The sequence below is a fragment of the Enhydra lutris genome, unplaced genomic scaffold (assembly GCF_002288905.1).
Source record: "Enhydra lutris kenyoni isolate GAN:26980312 unplaced genomic scaffold, ASM228890v2 scaffoldscaffold3, whole genome shotgun sequence".
Classification (NCBI taxonomy): Eukaryota; Metazoa; Chordata; class Mammalia; order Carnivora; family Mustelidae; genus Enhydra; species Enhydra lutris.
The window spans coordinates 60,827,527-60,850,791 of NW_019154087.1; the positions used below are offsets into that span (position 1 = coordinate 60,827,527).

A 23,265-nucleotide genomic window follows, 5' to 3' on the forward strand; every position below is an offset into this window, starting at 1 on the left:
CCATATTTTTTTTTAAATTCTCTAACAATGAGCCCATTGAAATCAGAGTATTCATTGAATTAACCAAACAAAAAATATACTTACTCTTGAGATGTTAATTTCCTTGATAACATATTGTTTGCCATCTTCTGTAGATTTAACAAGAATGGCTTTTCCAAATGAACCTTCTCCAATCTTCTGTAGTCTAGCATACTTCTCCATGATTCTTTTTCTAAGGCATCTTAACAGATATACTAGACATTTAAAAAAGTTAACAGTTAATAGAGAGAAAATATGTCTTCCATAACCATTAACAATATTTAATTCAATTGTAATTCCTTAGTGATTTGCTTACTTAAAAACCAGATATTTAAAATCTTTACTCAAAGTTAAATTAACTTTATCTGAGTTTTACTCATGTGACATAGTTATAACTAAAAAGAGAAAAATAATGACATTTCAATTTTATAAAATGATTTGGAAAGTCGAATACTAAATTTACTTAATGTATATGGAGAAAGAGACAAACTTTTCCCTATATGAATTAATTAGTATCATTACTTTATTATCTCCAATAAGAATGTCTGTCTGAAAGTTATTTAACTAATCCTCTTATTAGACATTAAAATTGTTTACACTGTTTGCTATTACAGAAGAACTTTAGATAAAATTTCGGTACATACATTTTTATGTACCCTATTATAAGGATTTCCTTAGGATAAATTATTTGTCCAAAGAATATGCACATGTTAAAATTCTAGTCACTATTTGTTGCTGTTGTTACTTCTACATTTGACAGAAAAATGGTGTCTCATTTTTAATTTCTTTTGCTTATCAGTTAATTTGAAAAATTCTTCCACATATATTGAACATTTGTAATCTTTTTTGAACTGTTCATTCATGTTCTTTCTTCATTTTCTATTTGAATAGTCTTTTTAGTAATTTCTAAAAGTCCCCTCTTTAATGAGGATGTTAGCCCTCCTCTGTCAAAAATATTTTTTCTAAAAAAAAAAAAAAAAAAAAAATTTTTTTCTTTCTATGCTATCTGCCTTTCAATTGTATTTAAATATAAAAATTTATTTTGATATTAACTAAACATGTTATTGGTCTTTATATTTGTCCTTTTGGTATCATAATTAGATCCTTACCAGACTAAGATATTGACAAAGGTCATTAGCAACTTCAGCAATAGTTAATTTCAGGAGAGTGATGAGTGGGGACAAAGTCAGAGTCTAAAAGCTAGTTAGTGAAATCTTAAAAAAGTCAAAGGGAAGGAGGAGGGAAAGAGAATGATATGGTCACAAGACAATCATGAGCACTACCTATTGGCAAGACTACTCTTATTGTGGAGATAACTGAATTCACTATGTCAATTTAAAACTAATGAATATTTAATTTACCTAACTTGCCCTCTTCTATTTCCATTTACATCAAGCAGCTTTCTATGTATGATTCCCTTCTAGGAGAAAATGGGCTTATTAAAAAGGCCATAATAAAATTTCTGTGACAGTTTATATATTTCCCATTGTAAATTAATAAATCCATGTTCTCATTTCATCCATCAATACTAAATTTGCTTAATTTTACTCTGCCTCTAAAATATGATCCAATCTCCTTAAATGACAAAATTTATATTCAGGGCTTGTAAGACCAAAGTCCAGAACCCAGCCTCTGGTAAAATCAATTGGATAACTATGCCTTAGGAAATTTTGTAGGAAAGAACCTTCTTCTACCTTAGAAAACATTATAACCATATTGCATTTCAAAATAGGACAAGACTTTTGGCAACTTGGAGAGAAATAAGAAATTAATGATTACAATAGCAATACAGCACCATCAGTGAGTTAAAGTCATTCCAAACATATATACTCTCAAGTCCACGCTTGGTCAACTGGCATAATATAATGATTACCTGGGCACCAGCCAGAATTTAATGATTTCTCCAGGACATGAGTATATTACATTACCATGCTATTTAGAAAAAAAAAAAAAACAAGATAAATTCATCTTAGAAAACTAAATTTCTTAAGTCAAATTACATTAAATAATAACCATATTTCACAACCTCATTATTCTGTGACTGCTGCAAAAAAAAAAAAAAAAAAAAAGAAACAAAATTTGTCAACTTGGCTCTGCCTCAAAATTTAGTTGCCAATTCCTTTCCAGGGACCACACTAACGAAATGGAAGCTCCAAGAGTCCCTAGTATTGCACAGTACTGCCTACCACATTACTGATCATTGTGTTTCTGACAATTCAGTATAGGAGACCTACTACCCCTGGTAGTGAAGAAGGATGACTCTAATTGCCATCAAATGATGTCAAAGCAGAAAGTTTTCTGAATAAAAAATATGCTGTAAATGAGTTTCAGAGAAACTCACAACTCCTCCTTTCCTGCAGAATCTACACGAGGGTACTGTGGTAACTGGAGGGAAGTGAAGGGGGAAACATGACAAGATAGAGTGCTTTCAGTGTCTTACAACATATTTAACCGAGCTACTTATTTCCTAGTCATGAGACTTCCCAGCTGAATTACAATCCTAAAAGATTTTTCAGACCGAATGAGAAACAGTGAAAAACGTACTATAGGTTTATACATCCACAATCATCATAATGTATAACTGAAGGAACACAGTAATCCTGTTCCAATTTCATATTTGTAATAAACTGAAAATAGGAGTGTTTGTCCTTTCTATGCTTCAGTTTCCAGCATCAAATGAAAATCATATATTAACTTGACAGTATTCTTAAGGTCTCCAACTATTTTATCAACTTTATGTCTATAATATTAAAGACATTTCAAATCATAAAACCAAAGACATTTTTGACATTTGAGCTTCCCAAAGAGTTATGTGATATAACAAGCAAAGCAATGGATTTGGAAGAGAAAAGATTATGACCAAAAAGCAAACTACTTGACCTCTGCACCTTGGTTCCTTCACCTGAAAACACTAACAATTTAAACATAGTACTATCTTAAGGGCCCTACCAACTCTAGTAATCTATGATGCAAAGAGACAAAAATAAGAGTTGAGTAGATCAGAAAATAGGAAACCTCAACATTGTTTAAAATTGTACCATTAGCCACAAAAAGTAGGAATGACAGACAGATATGGCCAAAGCCTTTCCTTCAGAGAAATCAAAAGAAGACACAAGAATAATTTTTTTTAAGATTTTATTTATTTATTTGACAGAGAGAGATCACAAATAGGCGGGGGGGGGGGCACGGGGGGGAAGCAGGGTCCCCGCTGAGCAGATAACCCAATTGTGGGGCTCAATCCCAGAACCCTGGGATCATGATCTGAGCCAAAGACAGAGGCTTAACCCACTGAGCCACCCAGGTGCCCCAACACAAGAGTAATTTCTTCAGCCTTGTATCTTTAAAAAGTAAAAAAATAAAGTGCAATTTAGAATTAAACATATTAAACTGAACCTCTACTTCTACCTCTACTTCTTCCCTAAACCAAATACAACTTTAAAGAGATCAAAAAGGCAGAAATGGAGAGTAAACAATAGCAACAAATTTCTGGAAGCTAACAAACGTAAGAATAAGCAGCAACTGACTTAGGAGACTAGAGAAAACTGTATTGTAACCCAGCAATGGCAAATAAGTCAATTTCCACTATAGACTAGCTCAATAACTAGAATAAGGTGCTGTGAGAGTGAGGATATCAAAACTAAAACAGAATTGGCTGAAAGACTGTGTAATAAGCAGATAGTTTGCCTCCTCCACACCTCTCAGTCAGGTGACTGTACCTCTCTTGTGTTGGCAAAAGACTAGAGATGTCTCTAGATTGGTGATACCAACACAGTTGAGAACGGTACCATATCGGATATGGGAGATTAAGTGAAGGCTGACATCATAAATGGTTCCAATCATGATGTTGTAGCTCATTATCAGACCATCCCACATCCCAAAACAATCAAAAACTCTGAGTAAAATATATAATTGACCAACAGGAATTGAGGGGCTATAATCCTTGAGAGGTGGGAAAACATTAGTGAGTTTCACATCCATCCCAGCCTTCTCCCTGAAGACATTTTCCAAATTGCGGCATAGCATGATGGAACTTAAGTAGAAAACAGCAATCTTACTGAGCTAAGGAGAGAGAAGTCAGAGTTTAAGGCTGCCAAAGTCCTAGAGAAAGGAAAAAGAACAGGAAAAGCCCCAAATTCTCCATATAAATTTTTCTCCTGTCAGTTAGCCCATTTCTAAGTTGCACATACAAAGAGCAAGTCTAAAACAGACTAGTCCTAGGAGAGCCTAACACCATTCCTTGACAGGATCAAGGAAGGTAATCTACTGATACTCCCATCAACCTGCCAGAATAAAACATAAAAATTTTTTGGAAGATACATGTTCCAGAGCCTCTATGACTTTATTTACAACATCCAGTAAAAAAATTATGAGGTGTATAGAAGAAGAAGAACCAAATAACCCAAGACCAAAAGAAACAATAGAAATAGAATCCAAATGATTCAAATACAGATTTTAAATAACCATAAGAAATACGTTCAAGAAAATAAGAGGAAAAGATGAACAAAAGTGATTTTTCTTAAAGATAGAGAACTTCAACAAAGAACTGACATTTATTTTTGAAAATTAAATGAACATTTTGAACTGAAATACAAGATATATGAAATTAAGAAGGCACTGCAAGGGTTCTACAGCAGTCAGGATACAGTAGAAGTCAGGACTATTAATCTGGAAAATGAACCAACAGAAAATATTCAAGAAAGAACAAAAACACACCAAAAAAAAAAAAAACAGGTGGAAAGATCTAATATCAAAAAGATTTTAATTCTTAGTCTCTACATTTATTCTGACCTATCAAAAACACAATCTTTGTGGGTGACAGTGATTAGACAAGCTGATTTGAAGTTAGTATGAGGAAAAAAAGAATAAATACTGAAAAAAGAAGAAAAAGACCAATGAAGGAAGACTTTTCTATTCAATATCAAAACACAATATAATGCTACAATAATTATGAAATTGACAGGCAAATAATTGAACGTCCAGAAACATATCAAAAACATTTTTGGGGGGACACCTGGGTGGCTCAGTAAGTTAAGCTTTTGATTCTTTATTTCAGCTCAGGTCATGATCTCAGGGTCATGAGATTAAGCCCCGCATCTGGCTCCATGCTGGTTGTAAAGGCTGCTCAGGATTCTCCTTCTCTCTCTCCCTCTGCAACTCCTCCCCTGCCTTTCTCTCTTTCTCTTTCAAAACAAACAAAAACAAAACATCATATTTTTAACTTTGTGGATGACCACAGTGACATTTCAAATTGGTGAGGAAAAGTTAGATTTTTGAAATAAACAGTATTTAGACAACTAGGTAGTAATATGGAAGAGAAAAACTTAAACCCATTTTCTTCACTTTACATCAATATAAATTCTAGATAATAAACTACTTAAATGTAAAGGGGAAAAAAAACGAAAATAGCAATAAAACATAGGAGGATGACTTTTATAATCTTAGAGTAGAGCAGCTTAGTATGACACAAACCCAAAAAGCCTTAAGGTATTAATATAACTACATAAAAAACATGTATACAAGAGGTGCCTGGGTGGCTCAGTCAGTTAAGTGTCCAAATCTTGATCTTGGCTCAGGTCTCAATCCCAGGATCATAAGTTCAAGCCCCACGTTGGGCGTGGAGCCCACTTAAAAAAGAAAAAAATATGGGGCACCTGGGTGGCTCAGTTGTTAAGTATCTGCCTTCGGCTCAGATAATGACCCCAGGGTCCTAGGATCGAGCCCCACATCGGGCTCCCTGCTCGGTGGGAAACCTGCTTCTCCCTATCCCACTTCCCCTGCTTGTGTTCCCTCTCTCTCGCTGTATCTCTCTCTGTCGAATAAATAAATAAAATCTTTTTAAAACACATGTATGGGTGCCTGGGTGGGTTAAGCCTCTTCCTTCAGCTCAGGTCATGATCTCAGGGCCCTGGGATAGAGCCCCACATCAGGCTCTCTGCACAGCGGGGAGCCTGCTTCCCCATCTCTCTCTCTGCCTGCCTCTCTGCCTACTTGTGATCTCTGTCAAATAAATAAATAAATAATCTTAAAAAAAAATGTATATGAAAAGCTAGTGTAAGTCAAAATTCAAATAACAAAAAGAAAAAAATATATATGATATATATATGTATTAGTTCATATCACCAAGGGCTCATTTTTCTAATAAATAAAACATTCTCATATTCATAGAACCAAAAAACTAATCTAACAGAAAAATAAAGGATTGAAGTTACAAGTTAACAACAAAAAGGAATGTAATTAATGTTAAAATTTGCAAAAGTATCCAATCTCTTATAAAGAGAAATATAATTTAAAAGTACAGGATAAATTTTGTTATGTATATTTTACCTTGATTAAAAAAAAGTACAAGTGATGCATTTTTCACCCATCAGAATGGCAAAATTCAGAAAGTTTGTTACTATACTATGTTAGAAGGGAATATAAGGAAGCAGAATATGATGAGAATACAAACTGATACAAATACCAGGGAAAATAAAATTCCATAATATCTACCAAAATTATCAGTGTTCACTATGATCCAGCAATTCCATTCTTAGGACTCGACCTTATAAATATTTCCAAATGCGTGAAAATGATACATTTACAAAATTTTCCTCTGCAGCACTGTCTGAAATGGTAAAATGTAAATATCCATAAGCAAATCAAAAGGAACATTTATATTGATATGGATTAATTTCTAAGTACCAGAATTACTAACATGGCATACTATCATTTGTGTATTAAAAGGAAATATATATGGGGGCGCCTGGGTGGCTCGGTGGGTTGAGCCTCTGCCTTCGGCTCAGATCGTGGTCTCAGGGTCCTAGAATCGAGCCCCAAGTCAGGCTCTCTGCTTGGTGGGGAGCCTGCTTACTCCTCTCTCTGCCTGCCTCTCTGCCTACTTGTGCTCTTTCTTTCTTTGTCAAATAAATACAAATTTTTTTAAAAAACCACTTTCAAAGGAAATATATATGTGTTTATGCTTACACTTATTTACTTACACATGTGAGTATATGCAAATATATAATATCTCTACATGTGTACAGACTCACCTAATTGCTTGTATACGTAACACCTGTGAAGGGATACACAATAAACTGGTACACTATTGGCTGCCTTCAGGGAAGAGAACTGAGTAATTAAGAGGAAGACTTTTTTAATCTTTTGTGCCTTCTGAATTTTAAGCCATATCAATGTATTATTTATTCAAAACAGTAAAATTTAAAAAATAATAAATGCTGACAGAAAGAAGAAGAATGCTAGCTAAATCAATTTCTCCAGTTAAAATCTTTCAACAGTTCCCCATTTTCAAACTTCTAACACTGACATTCAAAGTTTTCCTATACGGCCTACTTCTTTTCAACTATGTCAACTATGCTCCACAAAACTATCTTAGCCTCTAGTCAAATTAGACATCTTTCCTTACATTTAACTAAAAAAATTTTAAGCTTTAATAAGCAATGTTTGATATAATAAAATTTCTGTACCAAATATGAAAAATGCCAGAGAATATGAGCAAAAACTATATCCCCTTCAATCTAGAACTTTAAGTTTCTCCAGTTGTTTTAGCTATTTGATGAACAAATTTTCCTGAAGGGAAACACTAGTAGAGGAATGTCAACAGATTTCAAGAAGTCCCTATGGTACTGCCTGCAGCTACAATCCATATACATGGTTTTCCAAACATTAAGTAACGTTTGGATGGTGGGAGGGGTCAATTTACCATCTCAGTGAGTCAAGTCCCTGACTTATTTATTATCCAAAAAAGCAGAAAGCAAAAATGGAATTCCTATTAGACTTTCTTCAAAACATTTGTTTTTCTTCTCTGTAAGCCTATACAGACAACAATTAACGGCTTCCCTAATGGAAATTACCAGCGTCTAAATAATTTATATTCATGAAATGGTGTCATGACCACAACTTAGATTAGAAGGGAGAGATTATAGAAAATGTACTTGGAATACAATGCCAATGTATTAAAATGACCTCAAAAGAACTGTGGCCAAGTTCCATAACCCTCACTAAACTGTTAATGCTGACTCCTACTGTGCAAAAACCTGTTTTCCCAAAGAAGAGGCTCCTTACCTTTCACCTAAAACAATGAGCAATCTTAAGTGAAATAGATCTGTGGATTCTCTAATAACAAACAAATCTAAACTAGAAACAAAGGACTACTTCTCTCCGTATTTGGCTCCCCTCCATCATCTCTACAATACTGCTGCATCATAAGAAAGGGATATTACTTGCATACATTGGATATTACTTTTAATCCTTCAAATACTTCTGATGTTACCATGGCAATAAAAAAATTTCTGTTTCTCGGAGGTGGAGCTTACATTAGAGAATAAAAATTAGGCCTGTATAAAAAAGTTATGATGAACTCTTAAAGTAGTACAACTTTTATTGTCTTCATAGGGAGATTGTTTCAAATAATATAAACTGAAATATAAGATTAGAAGCTAACCAGTTAACTGCTACTCATTTTTAATTAAAATGTATATGTAACTTAAAGAGACAACATAAATGCAAAGTAAATTACTGTTTATGCATACCAAGATTTGTTATTTTAATTCCTTTATCATTTAATATCCTTTAACTAACGTCCAAGCACTGCTTTGTAATATATATCGTTCTTTAGAGAATTAACATTTTAGTGAGGTGGAGGTATTATTTTCTGTCTACTTAAAGTATCCCTGCAAGCTCTACATAAACAAGTCTAAGCAAGATCTCCTCATTTCCAATATGATTTTACTCTTTTGCATATCACTGCTTCCCGCAAGTTAACTAACCTCAACGACACAGAGCGTTAGTCGGAGTAACGGTGGGGATAAACACGCATCCGTCTAGGTGTAGCAGCCTTCCTACAGCAGTTAATGAGGCAGGGGCACCATCCAGGATTTTGAAAATGACATCCTGAAAGAGAAACCAAGTCTATCTAATCTGCAGTTCCTCACAGGCCAGTTTAAGGAGGGCAGTGAGACCCCACTCCAGATACCACAGTTTCGCTGACCCCTCAGGCTTGACTCCTTCCCGCCTCCGGCAACGCCCAGTGAGACAGCTCCACACTACTCGGGGCGAACAAATTGGTTTCTGAGCCCCTTGGAAACAGCGGGCGGTGGCAGGGGGAGTGCCCGGGTTACCGCCCCTGCAACTTCACAGAGGTGGTTACTAGTGACCCCGGAGGGATGGGGGTGGGGAGATAGCATTTGGGACTGGGGAGCTACCTGCCTGACACGTCCTTCTGCCTCCCAACGCCGGTACTGGACTCCCGGCTACGCGTAGAACTGCTTACAACTCGGAGCTGACGACTCTGCACCGTAGCGCCCCAAAACCCTAGAGCGAATGCAGAGGAAGGGGGAGCGGCCGGCGCGTCACTGGCGCTGACGTATGACGTCAGCGTGCGGAAGCCGGCACGCATTGGGGGAGGCGGGGAAGGAGTGGCGCGGAGGGGCGGGGCCAAGGCACAGCAGGTGGGAGATGATGCGAGAGAAGGAAAAAATGAAAAGGAAGGAAAGGAGTTAAGGCAGAGATGAGGGTTAGAGCTGTTTTGAATAAAGCATTTTGTAAATTTGTCCCACATACACAGAGAAAGGGATTTTTTTTTAACGTGAAGTCTGTTACTTAGGAATACCGCATTTTAAAAAGTAATTTTGCTTTAAAAAGTGAGGCTTTTTCTAGTACATTTTGGATGATTAAAGCAAGAAACTATTTTTAAGTATTGAAAAAAATTCTTAAAGACTATAATGTGGTTTTCTACACATTTACATCCAATGTGTGTATAAATTACTTGCCAGTATATTGAAAGATGGTCTAATTTCATGGCAGGACTCTAAAAGATAGGAACAGATTTTCCTGTATAAGGGATTAGGTCTATTGTCCTGAATAACCCCAGGGCTAAACTGCCTTACCTAGAGTACCCCTGAGATACAGGAGAATCCAAATTTGAAGCTGAAGGAGGATGATGGCTTGTCTACTACATGTTACACTCCAGGTTATACCTGTTGTATATGTGATGTATGCAGCCTGCTGGAGTGTCCACAGATTTTGCCAGAAACCTCCGAGGTCAAAGATTCAGATCATTGCTTCAACAAAATCTGCTTCCTTCTCTCTCATCCTCTCTCCAACACACCAACACCCAAGACCTCTCTGAGTTTTTCCAGTTTTCGGTTTAGCCATGCTTTTATAAGAAACCCTTAAAAAGAAAAAGAAAGAAAGAAAGAAAGAAAGAAAGAGAAAAAAAGAAAAAGGAAAAAAGGAAAAGAAAAGAAAGTATTTTATTACTAGCATGGAAATTGAAAGTTTTTGGCTTCTTTGCCAGAAGATGGCACTGCAAGTCATCTAACCTGGCAAATTGGAGAAAAATCTGCTTTGGTTTATCTCCTCTTCAATCTTCACCCATGCAAAAGACTTGTTTTCCTCATTTTCCCATTTCTAGGCTAACCTCCTGTGACCCCTCCAACCCTAGTTAATAGGAATTTTGGTGTCACAATGCACAATAACTCTAGCTCTACCCACATACGGTTGTACAGCAAAGCAACATAGGAATGTTGCCAATTGCTAATCCAAGTCAATTCTCTTTAGCCGCTTTCATGAAGAATGGCTAGTCAGATACCTCCTTAGATCATTTTTCAGGCTCCTGTCATAGACTGTTGGTGGAACTATAAACTGCAACAGTCTTTGTAGAAGGTATGCTAGCAATATGCATATCCTTTTGACTTCTTTTGCCAATTCTGTACCACACAACATGACACTTCCAGAGTGGTAGAATTGTTGGCAGAAGGGAATGGCCAATACAACCTCCATTCTCTGGTAATCTCCACCATTTGTTTCTCTGTATCTGCCACAGTAGCAGCAAGACTAGTGAACAAGCAGTTCTAGACCTGGTTGGAATAGATAAATTCTTACCACTGTGAGTTATTCTTTTTTTCCCTTCCTTGAAGGCTTAAAGATTTTGTTGGCTGCTTAGTGGGGAGGGAGAAAAACTAATTTGAGTATTGATAGAGTTTTTGTTATTAATACTTCAGCTCAGTTCTAATCAAAAGAAACTGTAATATACCGTGCAAGAACCTGCTGTTATTCACATAACTTATTTTGCTATGCCTCCAAGTATTTCTAATATATTGAGGGCTTACTAATTTTTGTTTGGGCTAATTTCTTTTTCCAATTTTATTAAGATCTCATTGACATACAGCACTCTATAAGTTTAAGATGTACTGTTTAATGATTTAACTTACATATATTATGAAATGGTTATCACAATAAGTTTAGTTAATATCCATGATCTCATATAAAGAAGAAAGAGAAAAATTGTTTTTCTCTTATAATGAGAACCTCTAGAATTTTTTGCCCTAACAACTTTCAAATATACTATACAACAGTCTTAACTATTTAGTCATGTTGTACATTACATTTCCAGTACTTAATTATCTTATAACTGAAAGTTTGTAGCTTTTGACACCTTTATCAAATCCTCCCACCCACCTTACCCTACTGAGGACTTTTTAAAATGCATACTAAGATCTGTGGTCAAAAGATAAATTAAGCAATGTATAGTAGGCAGAATGATGGCCACCCAGTTATGTCCCCGCCCCCAGTCCCTGGAATCTGTGAATATATTAGGCTACATGGGAAGTGGGGAGGTGGAATTAAAGTTACTAATCAGCTGGTCTTAGAATAGGGAGATGAGCCTCGATTATCCACGGGGACCCAATGTTATCACAAGAGTCCTTAAAAATGAAAGAGGAAGGCAAGAGAGAATCAGGAGGAAATGTGACTATGGAAAAAGTTCAGAATGATAGGATATGAGAAGGACTCAACTCCACTGTTCCTGGCTTTGAAGATTGAGGAGGTAGTTTGTAGAAGTTGCAAAAGACACAGAAATGGATTCTCCCCTAGAGCCTCTAAAAGGAGGCTGACACCTTTATTTTACCCAGTAAGATTTGAGTTGAACTTCTAATCTACAGAACTCTTAAGATAATAAATGTGTGTCAATTCAAGCTACGAAATTTGTGGGAATTTGTTGCAATAGCATATTAATGCAAACTACATTTGCAGATCTACGTTCTGGCTGACTGGTAAATTCTTTTTATTGTGTAGGAGAAGCCCACAGCTAGATCTGTAAAAACACCTTATTGAGAGTTACCTCAGCCCGAGGAAGCTCCTTCTTAGACACCTTCCTTAAAGTAAAGGATCTGGTAAGAACCCCAATCAAACAGGATCCCTTCTATAATACTTGCTGAGAAGGAATGAGATCAAGCTGAAGTATTCACATTGGGACAAATAAAGAAAATGTTCAAGGGCATTGGTTATAGTCCTTACCACGTAAAACACCCAAGTCTGTTGAAGAGGAGATTTATCACCACCAGATTCTTCTAACAAAAATACCAAAGGAATTATAGAGAAGGTTCTTCCCCCAATGGAATCTATTGTTGTATCACCAAACTATCATGTAGCACATTGTTTAAATAGATTGCCCCATGTCTAAAGTACTGGTTCTGACTGAATGCTGCTTATTAACTGGGAATAATTAGGAATATGCATGTTTAGGCCTAAACTTGGAATAATTAAAACACTTTCTGAGAGTGAAGCCCAAGCAAGAGTATTTTTTGAAGCTCCCTGGGTGGTTTTGAGGCAAAATGAAGGTTGAGAACTGCTGACAAGATGGTTGTATGTTAGAAATCATGGATTTCAAAATAAACACATTCCTGTAAAGAAATAAGGTAGTGCACAGCATAAACAATATTACAGAGAACAAAATGTGCAAGTTGACTCATTCTTGCCTGCTTCCAAGAGATCCTTAGGATAATCCCCTATGTAGGAACTAAAACACTACCATGAAAGGATTTAGGACTGATTAATAAAAGGATCATAGAAAGTAGCTATGATTAATAGCTTGTGACTATTATCTACTATCTCCAGAATCTCTGTGCTCCTTTCCAAAATTAGGCTACATATCTGCAGTGAAAGAAGAAGATATCTAATGTCTGTAAATCTCTTGTAAAATGTGTTCAGTGATGTTCCACGTAAAATAATATTGTGCTTGGATATTACCATGGTTCAATGAATGCTATCTTGTTAAAAGTAATGAAAGAGTCATACAAAGTTTGACCATATTGTGAGTGCCCCCATCATCACCATGAGCACAAGACCAACTCTAGCCCAGAACTGTACTGTTTGAGAATATTCGATTCTGCCCTGGAAAAAAAGAAATAGGATGGGCAAAACTCACAAGTTAAGCAGAGATAAAGTTAATAATCTGTGACATGTGGTGGATAGATAAAGTCAGCAGGGCATATACTTGTGAACATAGGTAGAAAGGGCTAGGAAAGACCAAGAGGTGCCTAATATTAATGAAGCACTAAGCAAACGAGAGCATCTAATGTTCATTGAACACTATATTTTCATGAAACATTCAATATTACATGAGACACTCAACATTCATGGGTCTTAATTCTGCCCTCCAGTGGTGACGCTCACACTGTGTCCCACATGACCTGCTCCAAAAGTGCAAAACCTGCTCACCAGGTTAATTGGCAAGCTACGGATGTGCCCAGGCACTCTTTTCCCTGCATCTCTTTGGTAGAGCCAGAGTGTCATTGGCTTATAGGCATCTTCCATCTCTGAACTTTGGCTCAAACATCAACTCTCATCCTAATTACCTCACCATCAACAGGAAGGCTAATATGCCAAAAAGAGACAGGGCATATGAGCACTGCATAACCACATGTTTCAAATCATAGGTCTTTTCTCTCCACTTGTACCCTACCTTAAGTATGTTAATTTTCTTTACCCCCTTGCTTCTCATGGTAAGTTAGCCTTTCTGTGACCTCTGGATTGCTTATCTGGTAGTATATTGGGGAGATATTGTATTAATGTGATTTACCACACGACACCAAGCACGTAATATTTGGATATTTCTGGGACTGTATGTTATAATGAACTTTTAAACAGTGGACCTCTTTTGCCCGATATCCTATAATTTTTAACTCTGCACTCAAAAAATACCAGTGTAGACTTTGCTGGCAACAAGGCGGAGAATCCCTAATTTTGGCAGGTCCTTAGAAGAATTTTTAATCTTTGGGTTTTCCATGTAAACCTGATTAACAATTTTTGGAATATTCATTATAATAGAGTACAGTTTATTTTAACTGCAAGAAGCTAAATTTCTTGATCCTACAAAGGTCATTTGAGAGGCCCGCTGATTACTGTGTATGTTGGTGACTAGACCTCATTGTTCCAGGACTAGATAATGAGAATCTTTGGAGTGTTTTGCCTATGTAAGTGGCATAGCCTGAGATTCAGACTTATGGAAATACATGTGAACTTCTAGCTATAAACTTATATAAGACCTAGTGACAGGGAAGAGCAAAGGGGGTTTTGGTACAAAGTTACATTGAGAGAAACATGATTTATGGGTTGGTGCCAGCACTGAATCAGGAAATGAATACAGTGATTTTAGTCTGTGATATTGTCAGCTGGTAGAATAGGATAAATGAACCAATAAAGCTAGGGCTTAAGCCTATTAAGGTATAAAACTGTTTCAGGTGAGGGTAATACAAAGGGGACTTCCTTTTCTCAAAACAAAAACAAAACAAAACAAAACCCAAACCAACTATTTTATCAGGGAAGAACGGAGCACTCTTTCATCACTTTTGATAGGTGGCTGTGCATTTGAGAACAGAGACTCCTATCTTCCTTTATTCTTTTTTTAACTGGAATGCTTGCAACTGTTATCCTCTACCAGTTCCACCATTGTATTTTGGGAATGTTGGAACGAGATAACCTGGATCTTTAGTTTTATAGGTCAGCCAATGAAGAATTAATAGATGACAACCAGGAGCCTCATCTTCATCTGATTTGGAAGAGATTTTGGAGTTTGAGCTGATGATATTTAGATTAAGATGAGGTTTTGTACTTCAAGCTAATGCTGTATTGGGATGAGACCAATTGGAACCTTGGAAAAGGGTGAACGTTTTTTACCTGTAAATCTTCAGGGCCTTGAAGGTGGATTGTGGTAGGCAGAATTCTGAGATGGCCTCAAGCTTCTCATGCCCTGATGTACACACCTGGTGTAATTGCCTCTCCACAGTGTGGGCTTGACTGTGAATATAGGGATTTCACTTTCATTATAAGTTTATTAGTCAATTGACTTCAAATTAATAAAAAATTAGATTATGATGAGTGTGCTTGGCCTAATTAGGTGACCCCCTAGAAAGAAGTAAGAGAGATTCAAGAGAAATTCTCCTGCTGGCTTTGAAGATGGATGAGCTGCCATGTGGTAAGAGGGCCATGGAGCTAGGAATCGAGGATGGTCTCTAGGAGCTAAAAGCAATCCTGGTCAATAACTAGTAAGAAAGCAGGGACAACAGTCCTGCAACCACAAATAAATTGCCCCAGGACCCTAGTTACACCCCTTTTCTGTTATATGCAGCTAACAAAAAGGAGTTAAGAATCTGGAATGTTGATATTAATTTTATTGAGTTCTGTGTGCCTTGAAGATCCAAGATATATATGTAAGTCAGATATTCATTACTCTTATACTGGAGGGCCCAAGAAGTGCACATAGTCAAAAGCACTTGTAATACACAGTTTAATAAAAATTTGGTAGGGAAGCAAAGTACACAGTTCTCTTGCACATCCCACTGTAAAACACTTGATGGCAAACTCTTTTCCAACAATTTTTTTTGAAGATTTTATTTATTTATTTGTCAGAGAGAGAGAGAGCACAAGCAGAGGGAGCAGCAGGCAGAGCAGGCAGAGGGAGCTTGATGTGGGACTTAATCCCAGGACCCTAGGATGATGACCTGAGCTAAAGGCAGATACTTAACTGAGCCACCCAGGCATCCCTCTTCTCCAACAATTTACTCCAGTACTTCTCTGGGGCAACCTGGCTCTTTTTTTCCCCTTTCCCCTCTCAAACGTTGAACAAAGTCCTCTTATTTCATGCCAAGTAGCTTCATGTGCTTCCCTGAATTCTGGGAACCAGCTGATACACATCTAGGGTCTTCTACCCTAAACAATTATCAAAATATCTGGCCAAGCTAAGGCAGGAATCTCTCAACAGGGCTTCTGGTCAATCAAGTTTCCTCCACATTTTTATATGTACCTTTGTAAATGCCTATAAAGTTGCTGGGAAATTACCTCAAACATACTTCATAGTATTTTTTTGTGGATAGTGAAACTAAGGTTGGTCAGGTTTTGCAGGACATCAACTTTCAATTTGAATTTTCTGTATTGTTTCAAAATGTTTAAAGTTATTGTGTTAGCTTCCTAATACAAATACAATTATAATACAATTAGCTGCTGTAATGAAGTAACACAAACTGAGGAGCTTAAAACAACAGAAATTTATTTTCTCAGTGATGGAGTCTAGAAGTCTGAAAATTAAGGTGTCAGTAAGGTTACACTCTCTTTAAGGTCTCCAGGGAAGAATGCTTCCTTGTTTCTTCCAGCTTCTGGTAGCCCCAATTTTTCTTTAACTTTTGACAGCCTAACTCCACTCTCTGCTCCCATCTTCACATAGCCATCTTTTTATCTTTGTCTCTCCTCTTCTTATAGGGTCACTAATTATACTGAATTAGCCCACCCTAATGACCTTACTTTGATCACATCTGTAAAGAACATATTTCCAAATGAAGTCATATTTATGGTGGGGGAGGATCTTTGAGGGGACACAGTCAGCCTACAATAGCCATGGCTTACTCTTTATTAAAAAAAAATTTTTTTTTAATGTGCAATATTTTATCAAACAATGTCCTTGGTCTCTTTAAAACATCAATATCATGAAAAATTGGCGGAGGAACTTTGAAGATTAAAAGAGAGTTAAGAAACATACACAAGGGGCACCTGGGTGGCTCAGTGGGTTAAAGCCTCTGCCCTAGGCTCAGGTCATGATCCCAGAGTCCTAGGATGGAGCCCCGCATCAGGCTCTCTGCTCAGCAAGGAGCCTGCATCCCTTCCTCTCTCTCTGCCTGCCTCTCTGCCTACTTGTGATCTCTATCAAATAAAGAAATAAAATCTTAAAAAAAAAAAAAAAAGAAAGAAAGAAACATACACAAAATGCCATGCTTGAAACCTGATTGAATCCTGGTCTGGGGGGAAAAAAAAAGCTGTAAGGATTTGCTTAACAACTGGCAAAATTTAAGTATGGACTGGTACTAGGTATCAGAGAATTATTGCTAATTTTCCTAGTTGTGATAATGTTATTGTTCTTGTGCTGGGGAAGTTGTTATTCTTAGGAGATGCATGTTGAAGTACCTAAAGGTAAAGTATAATGTCTGCATCCTACTTTCCTCACGCTTCGGGGGTAAAAAATCACGATATAGAGGAAACAAATATAGCAGAATTTTTTTAATATGACTGATCCTGTCATGCCCATGATATGTCATATTCAGCTATTTTAACTTGAATTCAGGCATCACAAACATAAATTTTCAGTATTTATCATATACCTCAGAGAAATGAAAAAAACATCGCATATGGGTATGCAATGTACTATTCTTTCAAGTTTTCTGGTCGTTTGGATATTTTTTCCTTTTTAAAAATTATTTTATTGGGGCATCTGGGTGGTTCAGTTATTAAGCGTCTGCCTTCAGCTCAGGTCATGGTCCCAGGGTCCTGGGGTCCAACCCCGCATCAGACTCCCTGCTCCACGGGAAGCCTGCTTCTCCCTCTCCCACTGTGTTCTCTCTCCCGTTGTCTCTCTCTGTCAAATAAATAAAATCTTAAAAAAAAAAAAGATTTTATTTATTGACTTGAAAGAGGGCAAGAGAGCATAGAGAGGGAGAAGCCAACTCCCCACTGAGCAGAGAGCCCTACATGGGGCTCAAGGGAGGCTGGATCCCAGGACCCTGAGATCAGGACCTGAGCAGAAGCCAGATAATGGACTGAGCCACAGAGGTGCCCCGTGGATATTTTCAAAACAACCTTGCTGGGGTCGGGGGGGCGGGACTACTTACAAACGAAAACTTTCCAACCATCCCCAGTTACCATGGATAAAAAAAGAACTCTTTAGCATAACTGCTGATTTCCGCATCATCACCTCAATTCATTATCCCCAGAGTACATTTTGCATATTATATTCAAGCAAGGATAACACAACTAACTTTAGATTTCTTCCTCCCTTGCCAGAGGTTTCTATACTGTTTGCCCCTCCCTGCCGCCCCCCTATCCGCGCGTCAACTTTTTTCAAATTCCAGTTCAGATGTCAACTCCTCCGTAAAGATTTCTTCCCACGTTACTCTTTCAAGAACAGTGCTCCTTTTCTTGAACAGTTATTATTGCACCGGAATATAAACCCCTTGAGCATGGGGGCCGGGTTTACCGAATTGGGGCTGGCACACGTTAATTTAATAAACGTTTGCTGAAAGTAAATAAATTCAGTTCGGCCGTGTGGAATCCTCAAATTCCGTGTTTTCCCCCAAACCCTTAATTTCCAAGCATTATGCTTGAAACTGCGTAATAGCTAAAACTGGGTTATCAGTTTTCTCTGTATGTAACTTTGGCACAGAACCCTCAACGACATATGAAGCGCGGGGAGCCCCGCTGCATTCCCTGCTCGCGATTGGAAGCACAGACATCATCTGGTGCTGAAGGCCATTTCTCTCGATCTCTTTCGAAGTAGAGCTCTAGGACCGCCGCTTCAGCCTTCCGCTTTCGGGGCCGACGCTTGCCGGGACTTCACACGCTGCTCCGGAGCTCCTGCCGGCGTGGAATCGGAGCACCCGAGGACGCCGGGGACAGCGCGCGCCTGCGGCCTTCCGACAATGTTCCCCCCAAGGCGGCCGCCTCGTGTCCTTTCGCGAGGTCACCAGAGGGGCAAACAGCCCAGCATGAGTGACGTGAGCTAATCGCCAGGGAAAGGTTTTACCCCCAGCGCGGTCGGTCGGGGCTGGCCAGCTCGCTTGGCCCCTCCTCCTGCCGCGCGGGCACTGGCCCGCCCACCGTTTCCACATTGCCCAATAGGCGCGGATGCGGCTCCAACCGCGGCCGGTGGGGGAGGTGTCCGGCGGCCAGACGCTGAGCGGCCGTTCGCGTCAACGTGGTGACGTCACGCGTAGACGCACCTGTCGGGCTCCCTGGTGCTGCTGTTTCTCTTCCCCTTCCGTGGCTCCGGGCGGGTCTGGTCCGGAACCCACAGCCCCTTTTTCACAGTCCCAGTTCGCCCGCGGCCGGGAATTGGGCTGCTTTATGAGGAAAGAGGGTGTGGTGGGTTGAAAGGCATTCTACTTCATTTCCGAGTTGGAGCGTGGATTCAGTTTTAGTCTTTTAAGAGGGAAGTGAGGTTGGAGATTTTTATTTTTAATTTTGGGTGGAAGCAGTTGACTTTAGGGCCCTCCAAAGCAAGCGGATTTAACTTAATGATTCTCCAGTGTTTGAAGGAGGACAAAAAAGGTCCCACCTGGCAAAATTTCTGTAACCTTTTCAGTAGAAAACCCAAGGTATCTTTTAAATTGCAGTAGTTTTTGTTGTGTCGAGCTTTCTTCAGGTGGAGCTCCCAGGGTAGCTAGGTTTTTAGCTTTGAAACAGATGCAGAATCCAAAGGCAGCGCAAAAAACAGCCACCGATTTTGCTATGCCTCTGAGCTGCAAGGTGAGTTGCATTGTATGAGTGAAGATTCGTTAGCTGTTATGTTCACGGATTTTGGGTCAGCTGATGCCAAGGCTCTCGTCTTGGTTGTCTTATAACAGATACCTACATGATGTCAAACCTACACTGATTAGGTATATACCCTCGGACGTTCTTTTAAGATTTCGCCTATTTCCTTTAGGAACTGTCGAAGGACCTTTTAATAGAGTGCAAGTAGGTCCCAGGAGAAGATAAATATTGAACTCAGAGAGTGGGTTTTACCTTTTCTAAAATTGCCCAAATTTAATACTCAGTTTTTCTATCTTTTGTCTAAATTTATGTGTTATATCAAGACATAATTTGTGTATATGTATAACATTTGTGTTTTGATCTTGAACTTAGATCAGAAACTACCTTAGAATCTCAAATAATTTCCGCATATAATAGGCTTTATTTGTATAATATTTAAAACTGGAGCACGGGAAGTTAATTACCTATTATACATATGTATAAGATTTCTGAAATTTCTTTTTCTTTTGGAGGGAAAAAAAACCCCTTATTTATAAGAATTGAGTCAACCATTTTCTTTCCTTTTTTTTTTTTTTTTGGTAATTCATAAGTTCACTATTTAAACTTTTTTGATCCATGCAATTAAGTTACTGCAGCATCATTGTGGCTTGTGTCATTGATTGTTGAATCTTTCCAGAAATGCTTTGCTTTTCATCTCTGAACAGTTTAATTTAATTTACAAGATTCTTTTCTTGACGAGGTTGGTATGGAAATAGTTTAACTGATGTCAATTTTATGTGCCTTTGTGAGTCGCTAGAAAATACTATCTGTGTAGCTCAAGAGTACCTGTAAGAGTGCTAATGTATGTATTGTTGATTTTCATCTTAAAAGGTGCTGCTGATTGTTGCTACATAGTGTGGCTTAAAAACCAGGTGTGTGACTTACAGATACTTTTTCAAATCGAGTATGCTTTTATGACCTCTGGTTGATAGGAACAGCCACTATTGGCAGAAACCATGCCATCACCCTCCCACAGCCTACCTCCCACATTCTTCAAAGACTGATTCTTTGCTTGGAAAATGGGTCAAATGATTTTAAGAGGTCAATATAACTATATAGTACTTATATTTTGGAAATTGTGTCTTAAGCATGTGTTTTCAATCACACATAGTTCATTAAGAATGTAAAAATCCAACTTGGTAATGGGTATATACAGTTCAGTGGAACAGATTTGCTGAGATTATGGTTTTATGTTAATAAATTGGCTATTTTCCAGGTTGTATTGGTGGTAGACTTTCCATTTCCTGTCCTGTGACATGTTGGTAATAATTTTCAGACCACTCAGGAAGCCAGATTTGATCTCTGTGGTGGGTCGGATATCAAAGCAGTATCCTGTGGCATTTGGCCACTCTCACTGCTCTGTAGAACTTTCATCTGAGTTTTTAGTGAAACTATCAGCAGTGATGTAAAATATATACATGTTAATATTTGTTAAGTGATTTCTGTGGTTTTGGATCATTTGTGTTTTTTTGTGGATTATCTCAATTACTACACCAACCCCAGGAAATTGGTATTTTGTTTTCCTGTTGTACAGATGTGGAAACTGAGGCACAGAGGATTTAATTAACTTGCCCAAGTTCTTAGTAAGTGTCACAACCGGTAGTATGATTTCAGAGCTCTTGCTCTCAATGGCTGCAGTATATTTCATGTAAGACTAGTTAAAATGTTAGAGGAAAAGTTAGGATGAGAGATATGGTACCATCGGTTCATTTATTTTTCAATTATAAAAATAATTTAAAATTACAGAAACTGGAAAATTTTTGAAACCTTCATTCTACTCTAATAAACTCTTTTTGTGTGTGTTTTCTCATACTCACACTCATATGTGTATATAGACATTGTGGCTATGATTTGTGTTGATTTTTAAGGATGAAATGTTCTTCACTTAAGTATAAATTGTAGGATCAACCCATGTGGGGAAACTGCCCATTTGCATTGCTAAATACAGAAATTTGATCTGCATCTTTGACTGGAACCAGTTAAATAAATATATTCTTTGCCCTTTTGAGAAGTGGTTGAACAGTTTGTCTTGTACAATCATGAAAATTACTTAGTTTTCAAAGAGTAAGTCTTCCACATCATCTTTTTGTTGGATTATTGTTTGCCTTTCATTTTTTTAATATTCTAAGCCTTATATATATATTTTTTTTTTTTTAAGATTTTATTTATTTATTTGACAGACAGAGATCACAAGTAGGCAGAGAGAGAGAGAGGAGGAAGCAGGCTCCCTGCTGAGCAGAGAGCCAGATGTGGGGCTCGATCCCAGGATCTGGGATCAGGACCAGAGCCGAAGGCAGAGGCTTTAACCCACTGAGCCATCCAGGTGCCCCTAAGCCTTATATTTTTAAACTTTTTTTTTGTTTTTCTTTTTGTTTTTACTTCTAAAATTATCTAGCATTTTTAACTTTTGAATGGCTCCAAAATTTTTTATGAATCTAGGAAACTTTCTTTAGAGAAAACATCTGCTTCTTTTAGAGGGTTATTCATTTAATACTTTTTTTGAAGAAAAACATAAGCACAATAATTTGGACATGGAGCTAACTTAATAGTAGAGATAAAATATCAAGTTAATACTGCTTTTGGGAGAAATCAGTTTCATTATTGTTATATCTTGTATGTGGTGACAATTTGTATCAGAATAAATACTTTATTACTACTGCAATGTTCTGACCTAAGTTTTGTGATGTTATATGGAGTAGAGGGGTCATTCTTTGGTAAAGTAAATTTGAGAAACTTTTCATAAATTTTGGTCACGCAGTTAGTGTTTACCACAGATTTTCTCAAGAGCCTTTCCTTTGCTGTTAGCCGTTACAGTTCTAGAATGGGGTCTGCTCTATTAACCAAACTTACTTGATTGTGAAATCTTTTACTGGACTTGTATTCTGTGCACATACTCATCTTCAGATAATTTTGTTGGCTTCTTGGCTCCATAGCTTGATTCATGCCAGTAGTTTTGCTTCAGTTAACTTCTCCCATGTCTACCCCATAAAATCCCACTTATCTTTCAAGGTCAAACTCAAATGTGACCTTGAGTCTAGTGTGACTCCAAAGAAGGCTTCTCACCATCAGTCACGCTGGGATGAGAGTTCTTCTTTTCCGAGCTCTTATAACACTACTGCTGTCTTCTGTGACGTCTCTCTTGTATTGCTTTTTATTGTATGGCTATACATTACCTTCTAGGAAAGTATTACAGCCTCCCTTTTGAGGACTGTATGTAATGCAGTTTATGTTGATCTTGACTGAAAGCTGTAGGACCTATGCAATCATGATGCCACTAATCAATAAAAATTGTGTTTAGGGGCACCTGGCTGGCTCTGTCAGGAGAGCATTGCTTCATTTTGATTGTTGACCAGTACTTAGCAATAGTTAGAATATTTATATGAGATGCTTAAAGTATTAACATGAAAATGCTCCTTACACACAAGTGGTTAGTCAGTGTTTTACTTCTCTGCCATCATTGCTTGTGAAACTTTTTTGTCTGTCTCTCTAGTTGCTAATATTAGGGATTTTCTTTCCTTTTTTCACCGAGATTGTGCCTTTTTTTCTGTTTAGCTTACCAGCCAGCCAGATAGCTGACTGATAACGCTTTTGAAACTTAGCCACGGTCCTTAGCCCTACCTAGTCTCCTTTACAAGA

At 37.7% G+C, this 23,265-nt stretch overlaps 2 protein-coding genes across 4 annotated transcripts in view; one reads left to right on the top strand and one right to left on the bottom strand.

Annotated features, from left to right (window-relative positions):
* LOC111157092 (NIMA related kinase 1) overlaps positions 1–8,844 on the bottom strand; it is a 218,060-nt gene extending 209,216 nt beyond the window's left edge. For both annotated transcript variants that reach the window (XM_022518338.1, XM_022518328.1), the window contains exons 1-2: positions 8,784–8,844; positions 85–233 (exon numbers count right to left, since the gene is read on the bottom strand). In XM_022518338.1, the coding sequence (XP_022374046.1) occupies positions 85–201 (117 nt within the window). In that variant the 5' untranslated portion in view covers positions 202–233; positions 8,784–8,844. The remainder of the gene's footprint in view (positions 1–84; positions 234–8,783) is intronic.
* A 10,316-nt stretch (positions 8,845–19,160) lies between these two features.
* Positions 19,161–23,265, top strand: part of LOC111154636 (chloride voltage-gated channel 3) — a 95,008-nt gene continuing 90,903 nt past the window's right edge. Inside the window, exon 1 of one of the 2 annotated variants that reach the window (XM_022514384.1) lies at positions 19,161–19,584. The gene's annotated coding sequence lies outside the window, so the exon portion shown is untranslated. The remainder of the gene's footprint in view (positions 19,585–23,265) is intronic. The other variant, XM_022514404.1, reaches the window with a different exon arrangement.